Source organism: Prunus persica, chromosome G7, assembly GCF_000346465.2.
Source record: "Prunus persica cultivar Lovell chromosome G7, Prunus_persica_NCBIv2, whole genome shotgun sequence".
Taxonomy (NCBI): Eukaryota; Viridiplantae; Streptophyta; class Magnoliopsida; order Rosales; family Rosaceae; genus Prunus; species Prunus persica.
In genome coordinates, this window is record NC_034015.1 from 16,611,200 (window position 1) to 16,633,679 (window position 22,480).

The window sequence follows — 22,480 nt, forward strand, 5'->3', positions numbered from 1 at the left end:
AAATCTTGTATTATTTTGAATGTATAAGTAGCACCTATCTTTTTACCATCCAGCAAAAAATTAAAAAACTCATCAAAAGGTGACCAAATCAACAAGTCGCCGGGAAAGATAATACCTATCAATCATCTTATTTTTGGGTGATACCATTTTTGTTCTCATTTGCGTTGCGACATTTTCAAACGATTTTTGTTCTCTTCCCGCTTCTGTCAACCAATGCCACCCATAACACTCTATTTTCAATGTTATTACCGGCCAAGGATAAATGAAAGATATATTATTTTGATTCGAGTTTTTCCTGTAAATTTATTTCTGTAAATTTATTATTATTTTCTTAATGAAGGATGAAATTCTGCAATTTGATTATCAATTTTTGTGTACTTAAAAGGAAAAAAAATTGTGGTTATGGCTTTTAAGAAAAGAAGATAAAAAACAGGTAGGTGACGCAGCTCCAAATCCAGACTTTGCTTGAAATTACAGATTTCACCACCCAACCACCCGGAAATGGAATGCACGACGTTTTGCCTCACTCTTTACTTCCAGAAGCCGTCACCGAGCTCTCATCTCACTCTCTCACTCTCACCTCCTCAATTTCTTCTCCACGGTCCACGTCACATTTCTCAGCACTCGCTCGTCCTTGACTCAATTCCTTAACTCGGAGAAACTCAGTATGGCGTCCGATCATAAACCTCTCCGAGTCTTCTGTATCGGAACCGCCGATACAAAGCTCGATGAGCTCCGATTCCTCGCCGACTCAGTCCGATCCCATCTCAACGCGTTCTCCAATACTTCCTCCCTCAAGGTAAATCCATCTCTCTCCGTCTCCAATACTATCTTGCTCACATTGTTTTGAATAACTCCGATACGGAAATTCAATGTCCGATACAGGTCCAAGTCTCGGTGGTCGACGTTTCGGCCAGTCAGAGCGAGACCGATAACAAAACAACCGATTTCGCTTTCGTTTCGAGAAAGGAGGTTTTGTTTCACTATTCTGAAGCATCGGGCCAGCTTCGTGAACTTCCGGAGGACAGAGGCGAAGCTGTTGCTGTAATGAGCAAAGCGCTCGAGAAATTTTTGGCGAAATCTCAAAACGACGGCGTTTTGGCCGGTGTAATAGGGCTCGGAGGCAGTGGAGGCACGGCTCTCATATCTCCTGCCCTAAGATCTCTCCCAATCGGAATGCCTAAGCTCATCGTATCGACCGTAGCGAGCGGTCGAACCGATCACTATGTGGGAGAATCCGACCTGGTGCTGTACCCGTCGATAGTCGATGTATGTGGGATTAATAGCGTGAGCCGGGTTGTGTTGAACAATGCTGCTGCTGCGTTTTGTGGGATGGTGATTGGGAGAGCTGAGAGAGGTGGAGATTCGTGCGGTGGGCCAGAGAAATCGACGGTGGGGCTTACCATGTTTGGGGTTACGACTCAGTGCGTGAATGCTGTTAAAGAGAGATTGGTTAAGGAGGGGTATGAGACACTGGTTTTTCATGCCACTGGGGTTGGAGGCAGGGCCATGGAGTCTCTGGTTAGTGATGGGTTTATAAAGGTAATGTCTTTTTTATCGGAAATTTATTCATTTGTGTTTATTGAAATGTACAAGTTCAGTGTTAGAAGTTGTTTGAGTAGAACTTTAGGGATGAACATATAAAAATGTGAACTTGGTCAAGTTTGTATTTTTGAGAACCGTTTGCAGAGTAGGGGAACAGGGCACTGGTTGATAGTTTGATTGTTGAAGCTTGAGATATGACGTATTTCTCATTTTTGTATGTAAATTCTTGAATAGATGTGCTCATTGCCAAGCTTAGGCTAAGGATGGATATCAGTTTAAGTTTATATTCTTTCTTGATAAAGTTTACTTATTAGAGACCTTTACATTACATGCATTGCTCTGTCTCTCACTGTTTGTTAGATCTTTAGTATTGTGTTAATCTTACTGTGGGGCTTTCATTTGTTTTCTTTTGTTTCTTTCTATTCTTCATGTTCACTCCTTTCCTTATGGTTTTACATAGGGTGTTTTGGATATCACAACAACAGAGGTTGCAGATTATGTGGTTGGAGGGGTGATGGCTTGCGATACTTCCCGCTTTGATGCCATCATAGAGAAAAGGATTCCTTTAGTTCTAAGTGTCGGAGCTTTGGATATGGTGAACTTTGGAGCTAAGGACACCGTACCATCCAGTTTTCAACACAGAAAGATTCATGAACATAATAAGCAGGTGATCACTGATAAGTCTCTTAACACGATATAACCCTAGAAGATTAAGGACCTGTCTGGAAGTGTTCAGATCATATATAGACATCTTAAAAGCACAATGGGTGTGAAACATATAAATTTCATATATGATTTGTTGACAAACAAGTTAGCATAAGGGTGTTTTGTGTGTATGACATGGAAACAATACTTGTCATTTTTCAGGTTTCAGTCATGAGAACCACAGTAGATGAGAACAAGAAATTTGCTAGCTTTATAGCAGATAAATTGAACAAATCATCATCAAAAGTTGTTGTTTGCCTGCCACAAAAGGGTATCTCTGCTTTGGATGCACCAGGGCAGCCTTTCTATGATCCGGAGGCCACTGCTTCTCTGATTAATGAAATGCAGAGGCTGATCCAGACAAATGAAGATCGGCAGGTACTATTGTTGTCCATCAAGTGGTTTGTTTCAATGCTTAAACCTTCTCTAGTTGCTTGGGTTTCATGTGCAGGACCAACTTTACTATTGAAATGGTGCATTTTTAATAGGTAAAGGTGTACCCTCATCATATAAATGACCATGAGTTTGCAAATGCATTGGTTGACTCATTTTTAGAGATTAGTACGAAGAGCTCTATCCGGTCTCCTCCTTCCCAAGTTTCTATTCCTGAATCTAATCAACAAACTTATGAAAGTTCTGTTTCAAAGATGAATTTATCAAGCTCTGGGGCCATTCTGCGGAACCTTATTGACTTCCCAGATGCAAGACCAGGTTGGAGTTTATACCATATTCATTTTCTTTGTGACATTATCAATCATCAGGAGCTTTAATTAAATCAGAAGCATTTGATATCCAACAGATGCATGTGTTGTATTATAACACGTGGATGTTAGCCACTTGCGGCATGGAATGTATAGTATCTGGCTTGATCTTCATTTTTTCATGCTTTGGGTCATAAATGTCAGCATTTTATCGTAAAATATAGAGCAACTTAGCTCAATAAATAGAACTCCAGATTTTGTTTTATGTCATTATTGGAGTCAGATCTAATGAGTAACTTATTACTTATGTTGCAGAAACGTTGCAGCGAACTTGGGCTGTATTGCAGCAACTCAAAGATCAAATAAATAGAGGAATTCCAATTATAGGGGCAGGTGCAGGGACAGGCATATCTGCAAAGTTTGAGGAAGCTGGTGGTGTTGATCTTATAGTGGTGTACAATTCAGGTCGCTTTCGCATGGCAGGAAGAGGTTCATTGGCAGGCTTATTGCCTTTTGCTGATGCAAATGCCGTAGTACTAGACATGGCCAATGAAGTCTTGCCAGTAAGTTTCAACGGCTTCGTTTTCTAAAACTTTAAAAGAGTGCTTCTTCAGTCATTCACTGTTTGTTGGTTTGAAATTTTTTTCTGAAAATTTGTCTTCATATAATCCAAATTTCTCTGTGGTCTAATTGATTTATCCTGCTAATGCAACTAAAATAAAAATTCAAGTATTCAAATTCTTGGTTAGGAAGTGAAACTAAACTGTAAAATTTAAAGACCGACAAGTCAAATTCGTAAAGCAATACCTTACCAGCTCTGGTGTCCCTTTTGAAATCATCTCTCGCTGATGTGGAGCTGATGATAATGTAGGTGGTGAAGAAGGTGCCTGTTCTTGCTGGAGTATGTGGCACTGATCCTTTTCGCCGAATGGATTTCTTCCTGAGGCAGTTGGAGTCAATTGGATTCTGTGGGGTCCAAAATTTTCCAACGGTTGGTCTCTTTGATGGTAATTTTAGACAAAATCTTGAAGAAACTGGAATGGGATACCGGTAGGTATTAAACATATTTTTTTTAAAACTTAAACATTTAGGAATATTATTTATGCATTCTGTAGTTATAACTTTTTTCTTAATGTACTGATCAGATTGGAGGTTGAGATGATTGAAAGAGCACATAAGATGGGGCTCTTGACAACCCCATATGCTTTCAATCAAGATGAAGCTGTGCAAATGGCATCAGGTGGGGCTGATATCATTGTGGCCCATATGGGACTCACTACATCGGGCTCTATAGGGGCAAAGACGGCTGTTTCAATAGAGGAAAGTGTAGTTCGTGTACAAAATATTGCAGATGCTGCACATAGGATCAATCCTAATGTCATTGTGCTTTGCCATGGTGGTATGATCTTGGAAACTTTGTTTTTTCTTATAAATTTTTTATTTGCGGGGTTGCTTCGTGCGGTGGATTTGCATGGGAAAGTATATTTGATCTTATATGAAGCCTTTTTCATTTTTAGCTACCAACATAAAGATTATTGATTTGGTGCAATTTGCAGGACCGATCTCTGGTCCAAGAGAGGCAGAATTTATACTTAAGAACACCAAGGGAGTTCATGGGTTTTATGGGGCATCAAGCGTGGAAAGGCTACCTGTTGAACAGGCTATAACCTCCACGGTTCAACAATACAAATCAATATCCATAGACTGAAGTATGATCCGCCTGTTCTCGTAAGCCCAAATGCATCAAGTGCTATTGTCTTTGCTTGGTTGCATCATCAAAATGTACAAGTTGATGTTGATATTGTTGTCTCAAGAATCTAGTACCACTTGTAAAATTATACGATCTGATCAATAATAATTATAATTTGGTAAAGAAGTGGTATATTGTTCTACAAAATATCATAACCCTACACTTGCATGCATCATATGCTTACACATGTACGACCATAACTTTTGAGGCATACAAGTTCTACCCACAATAATTCATAGGCACAATCCTTTATAAGGCCCTCAAGGTAATGGGACACCCACTTCTTAATCTCGGAATGTGTGCATTCCTCGCTAGGCTAGTATCCAGATCATCAACTGTCCACCTACACAGTAATGGAAGAGTTTAAGATTCATCAATACATGGACTTTTGTTAACGTCAGTCGCCTACGAGCACGCGCAGGTGATTTTACTGTTGAAAAACGACTAAAAACACCAACATATGTGTGGGCGACTGGTCGTAGTATTCGCGGATGCCTTTTTTATCCTCTAATTCCAACTCACCTGTATCCACTAGTGAGACGGTGTAAAAAGACCAGCATTGTCACCTTGGCCATGTTCATTCCTAAGCATGTCCTGGGTCCTGACCCAAATGGTATAAAGCTATATGGCTTTTGCATTTCCTGGAGAATAAATCACACAAAGGACATATAAAATCACTACGGTGATGTCAATACCAAGACATTAATGGAAAATGAAGTGTTGGGTGGAGAGAGAGAGAGAGAGAGAGAGAGAGAGAGAGAGAGAGAGAGAGAGAGGTGGTTACGTCAAATCTAGATGGGTTGAATTGCATTGGCTCTGCATACAAAGCTGGGTCGTTGTGTATGCAAGTCGCGTCAATGTTCACATGCCAACCTTTCTTTATTTCAAAGCCTGCAATCAAACATATCAATTAAACAAGTTCTTGTATTAAGAGAAAGATTGACAAAGAATACATGACAAGGGAAGCATCTCCACTAAATTCATGGCTTCCAACGTAACAAATTTTTGTATGCGTCAGTTATATATAACTTCTCGCGCGCAATATGCACATGGATCCATTATATAACAGTGGAGCTCATGTGTATAGTGCAACAAGAGGGAGAGAGAGAGGGTTTAAACAGGCATATAGAATAATTTTTTGCTTTTAAAAGGTTTTTCAGCTCAATGTAGTTGCCTTCAATAGTGCAGTCAGAGAGTGCAACACGAGGAAACCACAGAAGGACATTTGAGATCCTCAATGTCTCTTTGACAACCTGGAAAAAACACCACCATCCATACCCAAAGATGTCACCACTGTCAGTCCAAAACAGGTGAAAAAGATTCTAAACATGATCCAAATTGAAATGGAAAGAGTGTAGCACCAAAGACCTCCCTTTTTTTTTTTTTTTTTTCTTTTTTCCTGTTAATCTAGGATGTGGAGATAACCTTCAAACAGTAGGGCATGTTTTTAAAATCTTCTAGGGTAGCTGAAGCTCCATCTGGCCTAGCTCTGGCTATTGACAACTGTTCCTCCTGTATTGATCTCAAAATATTCATCTCAATTTTTTTCCACATAAATATATTTATCTCAAACAAACAACACTGAAATTGCTACTGAGATTTATGCAATATGCAGATGCACTTTAGAATTACTTGCCCTCAGTCTTTCCTGTGCTTCTCTGTTCTCATCAAGAAACTTAACACTCCACATCATTGCAGCGGAAGTGGTGGTCTGCCCTGCAATTATCAATGTCAATAGGTTGTCCATAATCTCTGAGTCTTGGAGCTTTTCATTGGGAGGGTGTGAATCTCTTTCTAACATAGACTGTAGGAAGTCTTCTGCAGACTCCTTTCCACTTCGTCTTCTCCCAATAATGTCTTTGAAGGTTTCCATTAGACGTCGACGAGCCTGTTTCAACACTGCTGTTAGTATACTATTTAAGATAAAAACAATTTTTTTTCTTTAATCAGATCCTCAAGAACTTATAAATCGTTAGGAAATAGGCCAACAATGTAAATCAGTTAATGCCATCCTTCACGTGCAGTCTCATCGTGCACGCGGGGATGCCTGAGTTACCTTGATGCCTTTGTAATATCTGGTGCCTGGGATCATGTAAGGAAAGGTTAACATTGCATCCGAGACCGCAGTGCAGTCTTTGTTGATCTTTCGGAGCAAGGAGTCATCCGTGACACTCAATAGCATGTTGCACATTGCGTCAAAAGTAATCTGCACATCAGATATATTCAGAGAGATCAGCTACAATTATTCCAAAAATCCAAAAATGGATGCAGTATTATTATAAAAGAAAAAACAGTGACGGTTTTGTTGTGCTGTTACCTTCATGCTGAAGTCAAGCACCACAAAGCTTTTCCCGCCGCCTTCTAATTTCTTCAGCTCTTGGCACAACACTTTATCAAACTTCTGAACAAATGTTGATAAAGAGTTCATGGAGAAAGGTTCTGAAAGAAGGTGCCTAATCCTCTTATGGTCTTCATGCGGCACACACAGCAAGCTCTTCTCTCCAACACAGTCTGCCATTGATTTCACATACCCTTTGTTGAATTTTGCAAAGTCATCAGAAAAAATGGCTCTTGCGCCCTCTGTGCTGGGAACAAACACATGGATCTGTCCAAAAATCCTTGTTTTGAACCACTTCCCGTGCCTAGTTTCACCACAATCATCAATTCAACGTGCTATCAATATGAAGCTAATAAATACAACATACAATATATAAACAAAATATGACTTCTTTTTTTTTTGGGAATGAAGGAAGTCATGCATCTCACTAATTCCTAACTCGTATGGTCAGTATTTCGATCGAAAAATGATTATAGGAACAGTGGACCACAGATCATTACAGTAAAGTTTGTCTTGAAAGTGAGATTAACAGTTAAGACCACATCATTTTTCTGGTGCACTTGCAGCCCAAGGATCACCTTAGGCAAGTTCCCTTTGCATGAATGTCTAATAAGGTTTCTAGGATGAAAGACACTTGTTGCAGGCTCAATACCAAAGAAGCAAAATCGAATTTAGCGTCATGGTTGATGAAGGACACAAGTTGATCATGTATTCTAACTATACTTGGAAAATACTATAATTCTAACTTTTACCTTTTAAGATAGCAATGGAATAACAGAAAAACTAACCATATTCGTCGGAGCCGGACAAATTCATAGCATCCTTTTATACTGCTAGTTGCAGAAAGAAGAGAAAGGGTTTCACCAACAAAGGGCAACCCCAACCGGCCCGGGATGCCACCACCTCTGTAACTTGTAGTGGTCATGTCCAAACTTCTCCATGCTATTTTGGAGACCAAAAATGTTACCCCAATAGAAAACACTGCAACAATGAAAACATCATAGTAGTTCCTCACAAGGAAGAGGAGCCCCTCCTCTGATAGATTCAACATCTCTTAGCTTTCTTGAACCAGTCTCTACTGATATGAAGAAAATATTAAGTGGTCTTTAGCCTCCTAGGTTGTGTAAGTCTTGGTTCCAATATTGCTTGCATTCTACATAAATACACCTGTAATGTTCCGAATGAGACAGAGTAATGATTTTAATTTTCTGATATTTTTTTGTGGAGCATCTTACTAAGGGAGAATTGACTTGCACATATTTGGTCAGATTCACATGAATTAATTGGTAAAAAGGCAAGTTAAATCCTGAGAGTTGTGCACGTAAATGGTAACTAAAACATAGTGGATTGAGCTGTATGACCTTTCAATTCCTTACATAATTCTGATGCAGACTAAAAATTCCAAGCAGGACAGTCTTGTGCATGCTCATGATTTAATGGTACATGTTGCTCCATTATATATTGAATGCATAGTGACCCAACAATGATTGAGATCTTACAATATTAAGATTCATGAGCATCCAAATATAATGGACCAAAGGCAAAATTAAGATTTAAAAGAAAAAAGAAATAGTTGATTGATGAGGACTTGGTAGGGCAAAGAGGTGGCAGATGTTGAGCTCGCAGTAATGGTGGTGGTGGGATATACAACAGATTGGCATATTGGAAATGAATAGGTACAAGAAAGAAAGCCCACCTCCATTAATGGTTTAAGGATTCTCAGCTATATAATGTGGCCAAAATGAAACTAGCTAGACCTTGATGATTGGAAAGGAATGAGATCATCGTCATCACGATTATATACTATGCATATATGTTGGGGGGAACCCTAAAAAAAAAAAAAAACACCCGGTTGGGGGGGGGGGGCCCATAATCTTAAAAAACCAATTAATTTTTCCCCGGGGGGGGGGAGGAAAATTTTTTTTTTCCCAGGGTTTTTTTGGGGGGGGGGCCCCCCCCCCCCCCCCCCCCCCCCCCCCTGGATATTTTCAAATTTTTTTGGGTTTGAATTCTTGAAAACAATTTAATTTTCCATTTTTTTTAAAAAAAAATTCTTGTAAACTGTTTCTACTTTTCTTATATATAAAAACATTGAATCTTTGTTTTGGTTTTTTGTTACATCAACTGTAATGGGTCATACATCAAAATCAAAAGGTGGCAATGTGTGCATGAGCTACACGACAGAGAAGGCGGAGACTCTGATGAAAGAGTGCTATGAGTTGGTGAAGGGGATAAGGGACATCGAGCCAGAGTGCTTGTGTTACATCATGCAGCATGCCAACATCGGCATCGACGAGATCAAGAAGGGGAAGAGGGACGAAGAGAGAGATGGAGAGAGAGGGATTGAGGAAATTTTTGTTTTGAAAACTAACTTGTTATGTTTTCAAATTTTTTGGTTTTTTTGAGTTATTTTTAGGTTTGAATTTTCAAAAATGGGTTTGCCAAACAGGTTTTTTTAAGGTTCGGAGTCAAAAACTGTTTTTGAGTTTAAAAAATTGGATTCAAATTCAATACCAAACAACCTCTTTGACATGATCTCTTCAAGAAGTTCAAGGCATATTTGGTATCCTACTAAAAAAAGTGAACTAAAAAACTATGATTCTTTTTAAAATCATGAAATCATGAGTTCTCAAATACTAATGTTAAGATATGAAAACTTGTTTGGTATTAAACTTCAAAATTATTTTTAACAATAATAATACAGCCACAAACTCTTCGAGTAGTTCTGGTTTTGAGCATCCGGTTCCAAAGTACAAAGCTCACTCATTCGGCTGATTAAGACCATAGGCTTCTGAACAAGGTTCTGCCTGGCATTGGTTTCAGATTTTAGAAGAGAGAGAGAGAGAGAGAGAGAGAGAGAGATAACGGAGAGAGGGAAGAGAGAAAAAAATTCTGAAAAAACTATATTTTTTTTTGTTTTCAAATTTTATAGTGTTTTTGAGTTTTTTCTGATTTGGAGTTTTTAAAAATAAGCTTAGCAAATAGGTGTTTTTGGTTTTGGACTCAAATTCTGTTTTTGAGTTGAAAAAGTTGGATTCAAGTTGAATACCAAACGCCTTCTTGGTATTGCACCCTTCTTCAAAATCCTAAAGAATATGTTCGGATAAATTTTTTTTTTTAGTACAAACGATTACATATAAGGGAAGGACAAAGGAGGGGGAATTACTGACAAAGAAAAAACTGTCACTTGACCAAATTGACTATTAGCACAATTGATAGGAAGCCGTCAAAATCCCGAATGTGACAAACAAAGTTAGCGCAGTGGTTACGGTTAATTAGAGGTTCAAGTCCCCATAAAGACATGATATTTCATACAGAATTAAGTGATGCCAAGAATATTGGTACAAAGCTGAATTTGGTACATGAATTTTGGGTCTTCAACACTTTCAATGAGCCCAAAGCAAATTGTAGAATATAGGGGCAAAATTTAATTTGAAAGAAAAGTCGTCTTGACGCAAGCAAGTCAACTTTTAACCCATTTCGCACGAAGACAATGTTGTAGACTTTGACCAATTGTCCCACCAAACACCTTTTTCCTTGGTCTTCGCTTTTGCCCCTTTTCATACGACAATTCTTTTTCTTCAAGTAAGGCCCTACGGATGATCATACCATACGAAATTATGCATATTTGAATGGAAGATTATGATTAGCAATTTGATAATATAAAATACAAGAATGTTTAAGTTTATGAAAATAAATAATAAAAATTAATATACGTGGATTAAGTCCGTTGATCATTGCACCCTAGAAGAATCCAAGTCAAAATAGGAAGAAGCAGCGATGGTTCTCTTCAGAATTTTGAGTTGAAGTCTGTAGGTACCTATCAGATCAAATTCACTTTTTTTAATTTTATAAACATGAACATTTGCTTTATAAATAGAGAATAGAGAACCATGTACTTTTTAAGTCCTAGTTGATCAATATCCCAAAATGGCCTCATCATCTTCTGCTGAAACCAAACTGGCCACAGCCAAGACAGTTCTTTCAACAGCAGCCTCTGTGGCTGCCACAGCAATGTTGGTAAGGTCAATAGCCCAAGATTTCCTCCCCCATGAGATCCAACACTACTTCTTCTCTGGCATCAGCAGCTTCTTCTCTCGCTTCTCCTCCCAACTCACCATGGTCATTGAAGAGTTCGATGGCCTTGTCAACAACCAAATATATGAGGCTGCAGAAATCTACTTGGGCAGCAAAGTCTCCCCATCAACACACAGAATCAAAGTCAGCAAACCCGAGAAGGAAAACAACTTCACCATCACAATGGAAAGCAATCAGGAGATTGTGGATGTCTTTAATGGGATTAAGTTCAATTGGATCTTGGTCTCCAGGCATGTTTTCAGTTTTTCGATGAATTAGCCTTGCAACTTTTTTGAGCACACTTATATTTATCTCGTAACATAAGATACTTATATTGTCCGATTGTGAATTTACAATTGTGTATACCTTGTGTACAGGCAGGTTGAGTCGAACTTCCACAACCCTCGTGATCTAAACTCCACACTGAGATCAGAAGTGAGATCCTTTGAGCTCAGCTTCCACAAGAAACAAAGAGACTTGGTGCTAAACTCTTACCTCCCTCACATTGTTAAACAATCAAAGTCCATGAAGCAAGAAAAGAAGACCCTGAAAATCTTCACGGTTGACTATCAGAACATGTACTGCAACATAGCAGAAGCATGGATCCCCACAAACCTCGATCACCCGGCAACGTTCGAAACCCTGGCTTTGGACTCGGACATCAAAAGCTTCATTCTTCACGACCTTGAGAGGTTCATAAAGAGGAAGGAGTATTATAGAAAAGTTGGCAAGGCTTGGAAGAGAGGGTATTTGTTGTATGGCCCACCAGGGACAGGGAAGTCAAGCTTGATTGCTGCAATGGCCAATCACTTGAACTTTGATATCTATGACTTGGAACTCACTGAGTTGAATAACAACTCGGAGCTTAGGAGGTTGTTGGTTGCCATGGCTAATAGGTCTATATTGGTAGTGGAGGATATTGACTGCACCATTGAGTTTCAAGATCGAATGGCTGAGTCTAGAGCTTTACACCCACATGGGTCCCAGGAGAAACAGGTCAGTTTACTTTCTTCTTGTGCCTTTGTTTTCTTCTGCCAACTTGGTGTTTGTTATATTGACAAATTCTTTTTCTTTCTTTATGTGTCGTTTCATGTGTCTTTTGTTTTAAGTGTGGAAGAATGTCTTTGCTGAACTTGAATGGCTAGAGAGAGAGAGAGAGAGAGAGAGAGAGAGAGAGAGAGAGAGAGAGAGAGAAATGCTAGACTTCCATAAGAATTATTATTATTTTCATATGTGTTTTCCTACACATCCAAACCAAAAAAAAAAAAATCTTTGGGTAAGCCTAAATGTTCGAATTATGATAGATAAAGGGTTGGATCACTTCTGTTAAAAACAAAATAAGAAAAAGTGAAAAACAAAAATGAAAATGATGGTGTTTCCCCATGTGACACCCGACAAAGTTCAATGACATTGTCCTATTTGGAATAGCATGAAGACATGCCTAAGACATAGCACATGCCATACTGTAGAAAATTAGGTCTGATTGCAATAATTATAATAGACAAATATATGCAGATTCAAGACAAGGACTTCCAGGCAGCTTCAGGGAAAGTTCCTTTTGATGCATAAAAAGCCAATGAGTTTCTGCCACGTTGAGTACTGTTCGTGTTATAATTTTCCACGTTGATTGAGAACTGGTCCAGATCTTTCCGTGGTTTCAAAACTTATGATGATGTTAAACGTAATCATTTGAATTAATTGTTGTTTAGTTTTATGCTTTGTGGTCCTAATAATTTTGTTGTGCCACGCCACAGGTGACACTATCAGGTTTGCTCAATTTCATTGATGGGCTGTGGTCAAGCTGTGGAGATGAGAGAATTATAGTGTTCACAACCAACCACAAGGAGAAGCTTGACCCTGCACTGTTGCGCCCTGGTCGCATGGATGTTCATGTCCACATGTCCTATTGCAGCCCATCTGGCTTTAGGCTTCTGGCAGCCAATTACCTTGGAATTAAAGACCACCTCTTGTTTGGGGAGATTGAGGAACAGATTGACATGACTAAAGTGACCCCTGCGGAAGTAGCTGAGCAACTGATCAAGAGTGATGAGCCTGGCATTGCACTGCAAGGCCTGATTGAGTTTCTGAAAGTGAAGAAGAAGGAGAATGAGGAAGCTGATGAGGAGGCTAAAAGGAAGCAAGCAGAAGTAGAAGCTAAAGAAGCTGAGGCTGAGGCTGGGATTAAGGACAAGAAATATGATAATGATGAAAAAAGTAGTGAGAAAAAGTAGATGATTAATTATGACAATAACTAATTAAGTGGTAATTAGAATTGGTGTCCCTTTGGAAGCATCAATTTCCATCACATAGATTTCTGAGTCCCATGAGGCTTTTACTTTGCTTGTGATTGTTTAGTTAGGGGGGCCATATATATATTTTTCTAATGTGGGCTGTCTTTATTTATGACCATAAACTTTGTTGGGTTTATAACTATAAAAATGTTATAAAAATACCCAACTGAGTTTCTGCTTTGGATCAGCAAAAGTTGACATCCCAATGCATTTTTGCTTTTATGCTTGGATTAGTAGATGAATTGTAGGTCCTAAGATGTGAGACTTTTAAGCTTAGGAAGAAAACTTTCCTTTTGAAATTTCCCCATAATCTTTAAGCATTTTGTAGTGGCAAGTTGAAATAGAATCTGCTTTTTTGGCTCTGTTTCATTGATTTGATTTGAAGAGGCCCATTAGGATCTTCATCTTCAAATCTGCTTTGCTTTGCTTTCATCGGTGTAGATTATGCCAAGTAAAAAAGTATGGTCAGTCAGTATTTGGATGAGATGGATTGATAAGGATTATAAGAAGCAAAATATAATATTGATTCGTATAGATTTAATGCACATGCAGCAGCTGTGGCTTGGCTTGCTTGCCAAGGCCTTTCTCAGAAACTTTATGTCTTCTTTATAATTTTTTGCTTTTGGCAAGACTTACAAAAGCGACTTGGGGAGGCTTTGAGCTGTGAAATTTGTCAGGGTTAAAATGCTTTTCTCTTTAAAGTTTCAGTTTTAAAATGGTAATTTAAGAATAAAAATGCAGAAGAATCAAGAATTCAAGTGACCAATTATATGACTGACAAAGAATGTGCTCGACTGACTTGCAACTTTGCTGGGAACTTTCCTCTTCCACGCCGAAAGCTAGCAAAGTCATGCCCCATGGGTCAAGGTTCAAGCAATATTATATACGTAGTTTTTTACAGTTGGTTTATGGTTTCGTGGATTAAGACACTAAAAGAGACAATTCCAAGCTAATAAAGATAAAGCTAAAAGGTTTGAATCCCCACGGTATTATAATTGTGTATGTGAGAAATCCCACTCTCCTATAATTTAGACCAATATTCTAAAAGGCGAGGCGTAGAAGAAATAAGGCATTTTTAATCCGCTATGCGAGATGTAAACCTTTTGAACAAAAGCATGTTCCGACGTGCGCTACCCATCTCCTGTAATTTAGACTATCGTTTATACTCAAAACGAAAAATAAAAAGCTAAAAGAAGTTTAGCAAAAACCAATTTATTCAAATGACGCATTAAAAAAAGAAGAAAAAGGCAATAAAACTTAAACCTATAGAATCTAGCTGTTCTCACTTGTGTGTAGATTGAGATTTTAGAGTGCCAAGAACCAATTCCTATTCTGATATGTGATCAGAAGGCGTGGGTTTCATGGGACAATTTTACAGAGCCCTTTTTAGGTATTAAATTAGTGTTTCCTGGCTGTTTAAAAGATATGCATGACATCCTCAAATATTCTCTCTACCAAATTAAGTTGGCTGTTGGCCTTTAACTCAAAATTCTAGTACATAAAATGCAACACACAACCCTTAAAAATTGAGGGCACTTCACCCTCATAAAAACCCATGTATCTCTTCTATGAAATGGTTGGGACCATGCTGCTGCTGATTTTAAGCTCAAGTAGGGGCATATCCTGGCAGACCTGTTTGTTTCTTTTCTCTGTAGATAAAAAAAAGGGTAGTTGAGTTCAATGGTTTTTACCTATAGTGTATTGATTACGCGACCAGTTATTGTGAGTTGAGCATTATATACACTTGTTATATGTACGAATTATTGTCTTTTTAGGAGCGTACACAGCATCGTTGCTTGCACCCGAAGCTTTTCAGAATTTAGCTTTTTTGGTAATTCAGTTTATAATAATTGAATTAGTGATAAAAACAGAAAAGGACGAGCAAAAATAAAGCGAAAAGAACTGGAAAGAAAGCAATGGGGCCTCTCTCTCTCTCTCTTTCTCTTTTGGAAGTATGTAGTAGGATTCCACTCAAGCCCACGCAGACACTTTCACACATGTACACTTCATTCATCACTGCCCTAGAGTCCAAACAAAGAGAGAAAGCCTGGTTATATAATCATTCACCACTCTGCTCAAAACTAGAAATTTTTTTAGACAAACAACAATCTCTTTTTTCAGAATCCAAAGCTTCCAATCATGAACATGTTTTCGAACAAAGAAATGCCTTCTCCATCATCACTGTTCTCTGCCTATGCCTCCATGGCAGCCTCAATGATGCTCTTTAGGTCCATGGCCAATGAGCTCATACCTCATCCAGTTAGGGGCTACCTTGTCTCTAGCCTCCGATACCTTTTCAAAACTCACTCCCCTAAGCTAACCCTAGTCATAGAGGAATCAAACGGCATATCTCGCAACCAAGTCTATGAAGCTGCAGAGATATACTTGTGCACAAAAATCAGTTCCAACACGGAGAGGATCAGAGTTAGCAAAAGCCCAAAGGGGAAGAGCTTGACGATTCGACTCGAGAAAGGAGAGAAGCTGGTTGATTTCTATGAAGGGATTGAGCTCAAGTGGAGGTTTATTTGTGCAGAGTCACAACAGAAAGACCCCAATGATCCATTTTCTCCTCCGAGGTCCGAGAAGCGGTTCTTTGAGCTAACATTCCACAAGAAGCACAAAGACAGAGTTTTGGATTGCTATGTGCCTTATGTTCTTGAAAGAGCCAACGCCATGAAAGATGAAGAGAGGGTTTTGAAGATGTACACACTAAATTCCTGCCACCCTTACAATGGCGTCAAATGGGAGTCCATCAATCTCGAACACCCTGCAACTTTTGAGACGGTGGCCATGGACCAAGACCTCAAGAATGCAGTTATTGAGGATCTTAACAGATTTGTGAAGAGGAAGGAGTTTTACAAGAAAGTAGGAAGGGCTTGGAAAAGAGGGTACTTGTTGTATGGCCCTCCAGGCACTGGCAAATCAAGCTTGGTTGCAGCCATGGCTAATTATCTCAAGTTTGATGTCTATGACTTGCAGCTTGCCAACATATTTCGTGACTCGGACCTGAGAAAATTGCTGCTGGGCACCGCGAACCGGTCGATTCTTGTGATTGAAGACATTGATTGTAGTGTTGAGCTGCCTGATCGTCGACATGGAGATGGAAGAAAGCAACCTGATGTTCAGGTTTGTTATCATGCTCTGTTTAACTTCAGTCAATTTCAAGCGTTTGGAGTCTACCAATGAGGTACCAGGATTATCAACTATAGTGATTTCCAAAAGGTCATAATTTGGCTGCTGCACCTACACTTGATAGATAATTAATTGTCAAGAAATTATTTGCAAAATTGGGGATTTTTTACTTACTTGTCTGCTTTAGATTTTCTATTTTGTTTGCATAACATAATGGGCAGCACAATTTTTGTCATGGTTTTTTTTTTTTTTTCCTTTTTTTGGCTTTTCTTATATTGTTGGGTTGTCCCATTTTCTTGCTTTTCAGTAACCAAGTGAAGTGCCATGGATTAAAAGTGCAGGGTGAAAAAATTTGTGGGCCGGAGTGTATAATGCTTTGAACTGATCTTGTGATTTGGTGAATCTTAATTTAGGTTTATAATAGCATCTGATTGGTTATTTTAGCATCTAATTACCCTAGAACCCACTAGCTCAGCACTAGGCATTTCAACCTCACAACCTAAAAGGCATACACTTTCACTTTCGCAATCAGCCAACCCCACCTCACTCTCTCTTTGCTCTGCTCTTTTTGTGTTTGTTTTTTAGCTCAAAGGGGGCAGAACCCACTTGGTCATAGGGAGTTTCTTTGTTGCTACTTCCCTCTGAAGAGTGTTTCTTGCTACTATGCATTTAACAAGAAACTTCAGATTGAGACACCTCATTGTACTAGAGTTTGACTATTATGTCTTTGGCTTCCTGCAGTTGACACTATCGGGACTGCTAAACTTCATAGATGGCTTATGGTCTAGCTGTGGAGATGAGAGGATCATAATATTCACCACTAACCACAAGGAGAGGCTAGACCCTGCTCTTCTGCGCCCGGGCCGCATGGACATGCATATCCACATGTCCTACTGCACTTACCATGGCTTCAAACTCTTGGCCTCAAACTACTTGGGCATTCATAACCACCACCACCTCTTCGGAGAAATCGAAGACTTGATGAAGGAAACAGATGTGACTCCGGCACACGTTGCAGAAGAGTTGATGAAGAGTGAAGATGTTGATGTTGCACTCGAAGGACTTGTCAAGCTTTTAAAGAGGAAAAAATTGGAAGGTGATGAATTTGAGGATGAGGCTGAAAAGAAGAATGCAGCTCAAGCAGCAAAGAGGCAGAAAACAGGAAAGCAACAAAGGAAACCTGTGAGGAATAATAGAAGAAACAGCACCAAGAGAACAAGCAACCGCTTATCTGCTAAGAAAACCATTTTGTATTAGACTAATCTGCTTTGGATAAAGATTGTCTCTGATCCTAATACCAAAACACTGATGCTAGATTTTGGGGCTTTGTTTCACCACTCTTTAGTTTGCCACAGGGTTGCCTTGCCCTTCTTGGGAATCTATGTTGTGAAATAAATGAGTATGGTCATATTAACATTAATGGCAAAAAGCTTTCTTTCAGCTGTTAAAAATACTTCAACTTCAATAAAGAAGAAATGGGTATTAGTCAATGATTTGAGTACTTGTAAGGACAGGAAAGAAGAGCTCTGTTGCTTTCAAGAACAATTTTCTACTTCCCTGAATAAGTTCAAAACAGAGGACAATCTGATAGAAACTCCAATATCTATGTTACATGCTACGGTTCCAAAACTATTCAAAATTGATTTGGCCTATACGGCGGCAGTAACAAAATCACTATTACTTGTCTCCCACTGTATACACCATTACCATTTTAATATGTTTCCATCCCCCTGTATGTATTAAGTTGAGATCAAACAAGACGGAATCTGTCACTCTTGGTAGAGGAGGGTTTCTTTCCCATACTTTGGAGATCCAAATGAGATTAGGCTATTTCCATATATGCTACCTCAGCATGGATGACAAAGATAATCCCTGTAAAGAAGAACAGGAAGGTGGAAGTGTATCCTTTCTCGCTGACAGAGACTCGATTAATTCTTCTATTTGATGCGTCAGCATAAACACTTCATCAGCTGCATCCTTTGTTACCGAATCTTCTAACATCCTACATTAAGTTCCAGTTATCTTATAAAATTAGAGAAACAGAAAAAACAGAGTATGATATTAATCAGAATTAGAAAAACCTATGCCGCATATCCCAGTAAAACACATAATAGTTTTTTTCATAAGGAAACAAAGAATAGCTTATATTTACTTAGCAGAGCGAAAAATGCATTCCTGTTTCTTCTTAAGCCTACTCTAGCTACAGTTTTCAAGATCGACCTCAAATATAATGAAAAACTCCTCTACACACAAGCTGAAATGATAAACCAACCTTATTTGAGAGTCCGTACTGCTGCTGAACTGTGAGAATAGCACCTTGACGACAGGATGCAGATCTATCTTTGGTACTGGTTCTTCCTTGCCCTCTTTGGCCAAACAATCACCAGTGCAAGACCAAAAATTTGTATTAATGAGAACAATTTGCAGTATGGGAGATTTGGTTTTTAGGTCCCTAACCACGGTCCTAAAAGATAGTTCATCTTTTGCACATTCAAGTAGCTGATTTGCAAACATTTTTTCCAAGGTATACTTCCTGTTTATGAAATAAAACTTTTCAAAATTAAACATATGTCTACCATATTAAACTCGAACAAACTTGAAGACTATAAAGCAAAATGGAAATAATATGTCAAAATTACAAGGAGAAAGTGATCATGTGAGCGCCCACGGTACAACATTAATAGAAAAACAGCAATATGAAATTATAAATTGTAGATCACTATATGGTATATGCTAACCTGAATAAGTTTGTTGGCCCGCCAACTGGTAGACTGGTGGAAACATTACATTTAAACAATCGAACTCCACCGTCTACAAGTGCATTACCATCATCACATGGGTAAGCTCCAAGAAGAGACGAACATTGAGGGCAGAAAAATTCAATCCACTCGACATCTACGGAAATATTGGAGGATCTAACCATGAAAATATTTTCAAGAAACCCATTTAGGAAAGATTTGTGGTTTTTCAGAATCTCTATGCTTTTAGCAGGTTTTGGGTCCTCCAAGGAAATTTCAGACAAATGAAGTCTGCAGCCTTCCTCATCATAATTTTGAACATGACTTCCCGTATAATTACAGCATCCTGGTGTTGAAGCCATTTTTACAGAGTACTCTGATTCTGAACATCTGTGAGGTGTACCCTCACTGTTACTTTCATCCTTAGTAACTTCACATTTAAAATCTTCAGCAAAATATGTATCCCTAACCTCCGCGAACCTCGGTATCTCATTACATGCAAGATTACTTCCTGAATTAAGTTTAGATTCGCTAAAACCATTTTCACCACTTCCATCTGATTCACTATCGTATCTTGGATGTTCACCCCAGTCAGGAAATTCAAACCCAACAAGATCTTCTTTGCAAAGTGTAATATTTGTAGAGTTCAACAGGCACACGCCCTTTGCACATGCGTAAGAATTTGCATACCTAGCAACCAGCTTCTCACTAATGCCTCCAAATGAACAGCAGCAAGCCCCAAACCAGTTATCAGCCACCTCTCGCCAATTGACTGAAGGCATTTCCACAAAATGGCTACATTTATAAATAAAGATTGAAATATCACAAATAAACAGGAAAGAGATCTTTAACAATTGACTAGAATTTAATGAACTTATAAGCATGGCCAGCAAATACATTCTTACCTAAGGGGACTTGCAGTCAACTTAAATGAGCAATTTCTGCAGTAAAAGTGAACTCCACCAGACGAAGATAGCCTCTTTACCTCTGAACCAATCAACCAACCAAGAATTACATGAAAGAAGCAGACATTCGAAACACAATCAAAATTTACAAAAATTGAGGAGCATGGCAAAATGTGCACACTTTTCGCATAAAATTCGTACTCTTAAATATATGTAACAGCCATAGCATCCATGTATTGAGGAAAAATCAGCAACATTTGACAACTAAATTAGTAATTAATCCTCGAAAGACCACAACTTCAATACAATTTTGTTTAGTCACTGATAAAAACACAGAAAAGCTAAAGTCTTTTTAGTTTTCCTTTACTTATGGTCTTCTTCCATCTGCAAAGAAAACAATTTTCGCTAAACCCAGTTCAATAGTTCGTTTCATTTTCTGCAGCAACCAAACAAACACTGAACTCAACCAAACAGATTAAGCAACAATTTCAACTCACCAGAGGCCAACGGAAGCGGCTTGGAAGCATCCTCAAACGCAATCTCTTTCTCTTCATTCAAACTGAGTATAGAATCGAAGCTCAAAACAATAGGGTGATCAACAGGGAGAAGAAGGACGAGCTTGACCTCAATGTGATCATCTAAGGCACTGAAGCTCACAGGAGAGTCAGCATCCACCAAAACCCTAGGCATTGGAACACTAAGCGAGACTTGGGCGTCCTCGGTCCAGCTCACCAGGACCAGAGACTCTGAGGGGCGTATGAGGACGCTGAGCTTCTCGCATTTAATCGAGGGTTTTGTGTATGAATCGAAGAGGAACAAGCGGAGGGTTGGGATGTGAGATTGGGCTTCCCATGTGAACCGCCATTTTCGAAGATTTTCGGCGTTTCGAAGCTCCTTGGACATTTCTTTACTGCGGCTACCTCTGCTCGACTACGCTGTATTTACGGGAAATTTTTAGAAAATTAATTATACGTTTTATATCACAAAACGTCCAAAGTTGACAAAATTATCAGATTATGTCTTAAAGTTATTATGCGTGCTCACAAATAGTCGTTTAGTTATGTCAAAAAACTCTATTAATTTACTGACATGCCACATATATGAGTTCACTTATCTAATAATATACTGTCACGTATATTTAATATATAATATATATTTAAAAAATATTTTAAATTTTAAATTTCATAAAAATAAAAAAAAATTTATACTCCCTCTGTCTCTGCACTCTCTTCCTTTCCCCCATCTAACAAGATAATGTGCATGGGGAACGATTCAAAGGACCGAAGAAAGTAATAATTATTAAAAAGAGCAAGGCGAAAAGGATGCAGGGCGTGGCGAGCTGGGGTGAGGTGAAGGGGGCTGGGCCTGGGTTGATATCATATTGGAGAAAGGGAAGGGCCGGTCTTGATTTTCGGGTGGCCTAAGCAATAAACTAAATGAGGCCCCTTTCTTAGTATATAATTGCGAAAAAAAAATTAAAAAGGTAGTACGCATTATAGTAGGACATATCTCCATAAATAACTAAAAAATTTGGATTAAATATTTAATATCATGAAGGAAATTACAAATTTACAAACCAACGTTCCATCAACCAATAGCCCAAAGAGAGTTTGTTGTTTGCTTCTACAATGTGTTTTGTTCCTATTGAAAATTGAAAAAATAGTTTGCTCGATAGGAATAAATATAAAGAAAAATTCATAAATCTGATTACCTTTTCAAATTCTCATGTTCCTCTCCTCTTAGGTCACCATGAATCTCAAAGACAAATATCAAAAAAGAAAAAGGCTTATTATCACCAAACGTCCATAAAGTTTACAAAACTATCAGATTGCATCCTTAATGGTTTTTTTTTTTTTTGGTTATTCGTGGTCTTCAAGGTTAGTATGCATGATCACAAATAGTCCTTGCCGTTATGTTCCGTCAAAAACTCTGTTAGTTTGCTGACGTGGCATATATGTATATCACAAAATATCCTCGAAGTTCACACACCTATCACAAATGGTCCTTATGAATTTTTAAAATTTAAACTTCATAAAACTTTTGTTTTGTTTTTAAAAAATATCCTTCTATAAATGATTATTTTAAAAAAAAAATTAAATTATAATTATTTTAAAAAAATATTAAATTTTAAATACATGTGACTCTATATTATTGTAGATGTTGGCTCCATATATATATATGCCACATCAACAAACTAATGAAGTTTTTAAAAAATAATTTAAAATTCATAAAATTTAAAAATGAAGAAAACTAAAGGTTTAGGGTTCATAAATGGTCCTCAAGATTAAAATCCTTCTA

At 38.3% G+C, this 22,480-nt stretch overlaps 5 protein-coding genes across 5 annotated transcripts; 3 read left to right on the forward strand and 2 right to left on the reverse strand.

Moving 5' to 3' along the window:
- On the forward strand, nt 380-4,827 carry LOC18769819 (UPF0261 protein y4oU). The gene is made up of 9 exons (XM_007204538.2): nt 380-799; nt 886-1,542; nt 2,006-2,212; nt 2,413-2,628; nt 2,739-2,961; nt 3,267-3,514; nt 3,823-4,001; nt 4,097-4,350; nt 4,508-4,827. The coding sequence occupies exons 1-9, from the start codon at nt 668-670 to the stop codon at nt 4,657-4,659; spliced, it is 2,268 nt and encodes a 755-aa protein (XP_007204600.2). The 5' UTR covers nt 380-667; the 3' UTR covers nt 4,660-4,827.
- On the reverse strand, nt 4,797-8,182 carry LOC18771611 (cytochrome P450 90A1). Its single transcript, XM_020568509.1, has 9 exons — nt 7,828-8,182; nt 7,019-7,343; nt 6,758-6,907; nt 6,338-6,589; nt 6,127-6,213; nt 5,876-5,954; nt 5,486-5,592; nt 5,224-5,342; nt 4,797-5,044 (listed from the first exon to the last, which is right to left on the reverse strand). The coding sequence occupies exons 1-9, from the start codon at nt 8,088-8,090 to the stop codon at nt 4,951-4,953; spliced, it is 1,476 nt and encodes a 491-aa protein (XP_020424098.1). The 5' UTR covers nt 8,091-8,182; the 3' UTR covers nt 4,797-4,950.
- LOC18771364 (protein HYPER-SENSITIVITY-RELATED 4) lies at nt 10,855-13,764 on the forward strand. Its single transcript, XM_020569126.1, has 3 exons — nt 10,855-11,367; nt 11,494-12,112; nt 12,871-13,764. The coding sequence occupies exons 1-3, from the start codon at nt 10,970-10,972 to the stop codon at nt 13,345-13,347; spliced, it is 1,494 nt and encodes a 497-aa protein (XP_020424715.1). The 5' UTR covers nt 10,855-10,969; the 3' UTR covers nt 13,348-13,764.
- LOC18769037 (AAA-ATPase At3g50940) lies at nt 15,412-17,990 on the forward strand. Its single transcript, XM_007201892.2, has 2 exons — nt 15,412-16,533; nt 17,281-17,990. The coding sequence occupies exons 1-2, from the start codon at nt 15,547-15,549 to the stop codon at nt 17,794-17,796; spliced, it is 1,503 nt and encodes a 500-aa protein (XP_007201954.1). The 5' UTR covers nt 15,412-15,546; the 3' UTR covers nt 17,797-17,990.
- Nucleotides 18,005-21,420, reverse strand: LOC18769033. Its single transcript, XM_007204138.2, has 5 exons — nt 20,680-21,420; nt 20,183-20,264; nt 19,278-20,072; nt 18,812-19,072; nt 18,005-18,541 (listed from the first exon to the last, which is right to left on the reverse strand). The coding sequence occupies exons 1-5, from the start codon at nt 21,083-21,085 to the stop codon at nt 18,382-18,384; spliced, it is 1,704 nt and encodes a 567-aa protein (XP_007204200.1). The 5' UTR covers nt 21,086-21,420; the 3' UTR covers nt 18,005-18,381.